The 5,458-nt window shown below is 46.5% G+C and overlaps 1 protein-coding gene across 1 annotated transcript; it reads right to left on the reverse strand.

The window, feature by feature from the left end:
• Positions 1-269: 269 nt before the first annotated feature.
• Positions 270-5,123, reverse strand: creld1a (cysteine-rich with EGF-like domains 1a; the record flags this gene model as incomplete). The annotated part of the gene is made up of 5 exons (XM_084315778.1): positions 270-1,008; positions 2,411-2,551; positions 2,684-2,779; positions 4,444-4,527; positions 4,952-5,123. The coding sequence occupies 5 exons, from the start codon at positions 5,121-5,123 to the stop codon at positions 788-790; spliced, it is 714 nt and encodes a 237-aa protein (XP_084171904.1). The 3' UTR covers positions 270-787.
• Between the last annotated feature and the right edge of the window lie 335 nt (positions 5,124-5,458).

A 5,458-nucleotide genomic window follows, 5' to 3' on the forward strand; every position in this document is an offset into this window, starting at 1 on the left:
GTGTAAAGAAAGGACTATCTGACCAAAAAAAGCATAACTCATCCTCCATCTAGTGACACATCAAGTTCACCCACAAGAGTGATATCATGAATCATGAGGGTAGTATCAAGACGGCTGGCATGCCGTAACTCTAACCCTTACCTTAACCTTAACAATCCCCACTACCTACATGAACCTATCCCTTACCTTAACAATCCCCACTACCTATATAAAGCTTTAAAGGGGCATTTTGCCTATCTTTGTCCTATCGTTCTGTTGTGAGAACATGTCCTAAAATCATCTCGCTCTTTACAAGATCCGCTCCGCATCAAATGCTCTGGTCCATTCATGCACCGGTCAGAGCTCAACTGTAGTGCAGAGGGCCAGTGAAACTGAAAGTGCTGGCCTCTAGCTACTCAAACTGCGGCCAAAAACACAACTCACAGTAGCTTCTTGGAGAAAGGAGGCACTAGCAAGCAGAGAGACGCTGATGTGTAGGCTGCTGACGATTTTGAGAAATCCATGTATTTAATTCAATGCAACAATGAATGATAGTCTATTATAGACATTGTATCCCCACAAGCAATAAAAATTAATGACCAGAGGTAGGAATGTCAAAAGCAGAGGTTGGGACAGCAAATCTTACCCTGATCTGCAGTTCACTAGAGGTCTGCTCTCCTCCAGGTGACATCATCATCCAGCAGAGTTTCTCAGGGGGGGGTGATGCGTCCACGCTCTCGCGTTTTACGTCTTCGTATCCGCACAACAGAAGGAGAGCATTGAGCGTGAAAATGGTTGAAGTGGCCCTTTAACGTCCCTTCATGAAGCCGCTGAGCACGCGGTCTCCTCTGTCGGAGAGCCAGTATCCTGCCATGGCCGCCAGGGCTCCCATGAAGATGGACGTGAAGACCATGTCCCCCTTAGCAGCCAGCGTGGCCAGAGCACAGAGCACCACCCCGAAGAACATCTGCTGCAGGACCTCCACCTCCTCATCCTGGATGTCCTCAAACAGACCTTTCTCATGACCACCTGCAGGGGGAGACGAAGACAAGGAAGAGTTGCAGCGTGTGAGTGAGTGAGTGAGTGAGTGAGTGAGTGAGTGAGTGAGTGAGTGAGTGAGTGAGTGAGTGAGTGAGTGAGAGAGAGAGAGAGAGACTGCCCGGTAGTACAAACCAATAAAAATCTAAAAAAAAGATATTAAAAAAATAAAATAAAAAAACAACAAATGCAAATTGACACCCCAATTTCCACTCTGGGATAAAATACCTCAAGTCTGTCATAGTTTTTCTTCCCAAATACGGGCGTTCAGATCCACCTGTCTCCTACTGTAAGGCTCTGGTTCCACCTGTCTCCTACTGTAAGGCTCTGGTTCCACCCGTCTCCTACTGTAAGGCTCTGGTTCCACCTGTCTCCTACTGTAAGGCTCTGGTTCCACCCGTCTCCTACTGTAAGGCTCTGGTTCCACCTGTCTCCTACTGTAAGGCTCTGGTTCCACCTGTCTGCTGCTGTAAAGCTCTGGGTCCACCTGTCTGCTACTGTAAGGCTCTGGTTCCACCTGTCTGCTGCTGTAAAGCTCTGGGTCAACCTGTCTCCTACTGTAAGGCTCTGGTTCCACCTGTCTGCTGCTGTAAAGCTCTGGGTCCACCTGTCTGCTACTGTAAGGCTCTGGTTCCACCTGTCTGCTGCTGTAAAGCTCTGGGTCAACCTGTCTCCTACTGTAAGGCTCTGGTTCCACCTGTCTGCTACTCTAAGGCTCTGGTTCCACCTGGCTCCTACTGTAAGGCTCTGGTTCCACCCGTCTCCTACTGTAAGGCTCTGGTTCCACCCGTCTCCTACTGTAAGGCTCTGGTTCCACCTGTCTCCTACTGTAAGGCTCTGGTTCCACCTGTCTCCTACTGTCTCCTACTGTAAGGCTCTGGTTCCACCTGTCTGCTGAGGCTCTGATTCCACCGGTCTGCTGAGGCTCTGGGAAAATGAATGGGTTATTAAAAGATCACTCCTCACTAGGTCTGTGGTTCACACAGGCTCTTTACTTGAATGATGTCCTCTAATGTTGATTTCCCTCTCTGGTAAGGCAGCAGGTTTTGAATTTCGGTTCCAACAACGTCACCAGCTCCAGTGCGTCCAGTGGATATATAATCCTCCTGTAAAACGTCACTTTATCTCTCAACCCAAATGGAGAATAAAGGGCAAAAGTACTGGTAAATGAGATGCTTTTACCGTCTTCTCCAGAGTCAGAGGCTCCTAGCTTAAAACTCAGAGAGAGGTGTTTTTGGCCAACAGCTAGGCTAGCTGGTCCGTATCCGCTTCTATTCATTTGCGCTAAGCTAGGCTAGCTAGCGGCCGGATAGCTTTTCTACTGAACTCTTGGTTGACTGACACCAAACTGGTTAATGGACTCTGAGGGGACGGTTCCTAGACATCTACTCACCAGGCATCTGCTTCCTCACACAGACATTGTCCTTGCGGTGAAACGCTTCAGCACAGTCGCATTGAAAAGTGCCCTCCATGTTGGTGCAGATCTCATCCAGTCCTGGGCACGCCATGACCCTATCACTGCATTCATCTATGTCTGAGAGGAAAGAAAAACATAGGAAATACTCATTTCAGCCACCTGTCATCAGAGTATGAGGCACGGTATGAATGGGAACATAGTGAATGCTAACATATAGTGACTATTACAAACTCTCCCTTGCGAAGTTACCTAGACACTTGGCCCCTGTCAGTCTGTACCCAGAGGAGCATTTCCTGCAGCGCGCTGGTCCACTACCCATGCAGCCTACGCAGGCCTGGTCGCAGGCTGGGGGAAGAGAGACAGAGGAACATTCACTTCACACATATCTGGAGGGAGAGACAATCCATCCTGTGCTCTGACGCCTCTTTGCCGATTCTCAACGCCAACGTTATGGGAAATGCGGTTACCGTCTTCTCCAGAAGATGGATAACAATTTCTTCTTTGTGCGTTCAGTTGGAAGCTAGCCTAGCTTAGCACAAATTAATGGAAACGTATACGGACCACTAGCCTAGCTTAAAACTCCAGGAGAGGTGTTTTTGGCCAACAGCTAGGCTAGCAGGTCCGTATTCGCTTCCATCCATAGCTTGCAGCCGGACAGCTTTCTACTGAACGCTACCTAATTTTTGCATTTTGCACATTTTAGTTTTGTATATTGTATATTTTGTAGGGGTGTAACGGTACACAGAAGCCACGGTTCGGTATGTACCTCGTTATTGGGGTCACGGTTCGGTACGAGTTCGGTACAACAGATTTTTTTTATAATTATTAATATAAGTCTTTTTAAATACATTTAAAAAAAAATGTATATATTATATTTATGATAATTATTATTATTAAATAGAATAATTTTCTATAGGCTTGCCGTGGTAGTCAGTGATACTGGTGTCATTCTGTGTTCAGGCATCCAGAGTAAATGAATTGCCTAGTGCCCCTTTAACAACTTATAGGCTTGGTAAGTTTCAGTTTCACTTCTAGAGAGGATTTAACTGCACAAGACTAAATATTAGAGAACAGATGACATGTTACAACAATGCCATGGCAGAGAATTATTTGGATGTAAACACAATAGCAGTTCAACTGGAGAGGAGCTCAGATGATCAGTCAGAAAAAGTATGTTTATTTTTTTTATTTGATCAGCGTGAGTCCGGCGGGGGAGAATGTTGTTGTTGTTGGTTGGCGACGTGTGTGTGTGTGTGTTGGCGATGCGCGGCGCGTGTGTTGGCGACGGGTGGCGTGTGTGTGTTGGCGACGCGTGGCGTGTGTGTATGTTGGCGATGCGTGTGTCTTTCCATTGGTTTCATTTAGTTAACATTATTGGGCGAACAAGAAAATGAAAAAAACTGTACAATTGTAATGACCCTGCAGGCTGCAGCTGTTCTTCTAATGTAAATGTGCCTTCTTCCGTGCACTTTCGCTCGCTCTGAAGTCGGACTCCGTGTGCCCGGCCACGTGCGCTGTTCTCGCACGGACCTCGCGAGTGCCTGCATGTGCGACTGGTGTGTTGTCACATATTCGTCGTATGGCTGCACGTACCGCACCGTGACGGCCGTACCGTAAATTCGTGGGACGAATACACGTACCGTTACACCCCTAATATTTTGTATAATGTTTGGTCTTTTACTCTTTTACTGTATGAAGCACAATCTCAGGAGGGTCATACAGAACCAAGCATTTCACATGTACATGTACCTTATATGTACCCTCCTCACAACGGAACGATAGGATTCAGGTTCAAACAGTCCTACACTATTACAGACGCAATAACATTTCCGATTACTGCTCAACCATTATGCACAGTTAGAGCTTGAGTCGAATTCACATGTCATCAGATCGGCAATGAGGATCATGGAAAATTGTGTTTTTTTCACGAAATTGTACATGGTCCTCATCCCAAATGATCGATATTTCACACCTACAGGCAGCACAATACTTTTATATAGACTACTGACCTCTGCAGTCGTAGGAGCCTTCTGTATTGAAGCAGTAGGTGTTGGATGGACACTGGCCCAGGTCTGTACCACACTCATCAATGTCTGGAACACACAACAAACACATTATTCACTCTTATTGTTCACATAGACTAGGATTTCAACAGTTTCTCAACAGGGAGGCATTCAGAGAATAATTTGGGGGGGGGGGGGCACGGGGTGCAGAATTGTTGAAAGGCGGGTATTGAGATGCTCAGAGGGGGCGCACATTTATTTAATTAATTATCATTGTTTTAATATATCAGGACATCAACTTGACTCAAACCAAAATCATTGTCCGTAGTACCTGGTCCTGATGAGGGAACAGTAGTGGTCGCTAAACTGAGAAGTTTTTTATATTTATGTTTTCATTGTTCTGGGGACTCCTTGGAACCCCCCCCCCCCCCCCCCCCCCTGGGCCCCTGTTGAGACCCAGTGACATGGACAGACAGACAAGACAGATGGACACACACAGCTATGCATACAGTACCTACACAGGCGTTATCATGGGTTGTCCAGCCGGCTCTGCATTGCAGACAGTAGGGTGGCTGTGTCCCTGAGCAGACCCTGCAGGTGTCTGGGCAGCCCTGGGCCTGAAGCACCACAGCCAAGGCAGACCACAGCCAAGAGACCAGAAGCCAATGCGACTGGACCATTATCATGCTCCTTAGTACCTCGTCCTGATGAGGGAACAGCATTGGTCACTAAACACTGCCTAAAATATCACACTCAGAAGTGTGTTCACCACAATTAAAAAAAAAAGTAAAGCCACCGATTGGCTCACACAGCAGCATGCAGCACACACTCTCACATCACTCGGCAAAGAAAGGTATTGAGTGAGAGAGAAAAAATAATAAGTATCGTTTTAGTATCGGTATTGAATCCCAGCTATCGTTGTTTACATTTCTTGTTATTGGCACAGGTATCGAACATATACTTTTGATTGATTTTATATCATGTGCAAAACAATATTTTCATAATCAGTGATCCAGAGTGA

The sequence above is a fragment of the Notolepis coatsorum genome (assembly GCF_963971535.1).
Source record: "Notolepis coatsorum genome assembly, chromosome: 6".
Classification (NCBI taxonomy): Eukaryota; Metazoa; Chordata; class Actinopteri; order Aulopiformes; family Paralepididae; genus Notolepis; species Notolepis coatsorum.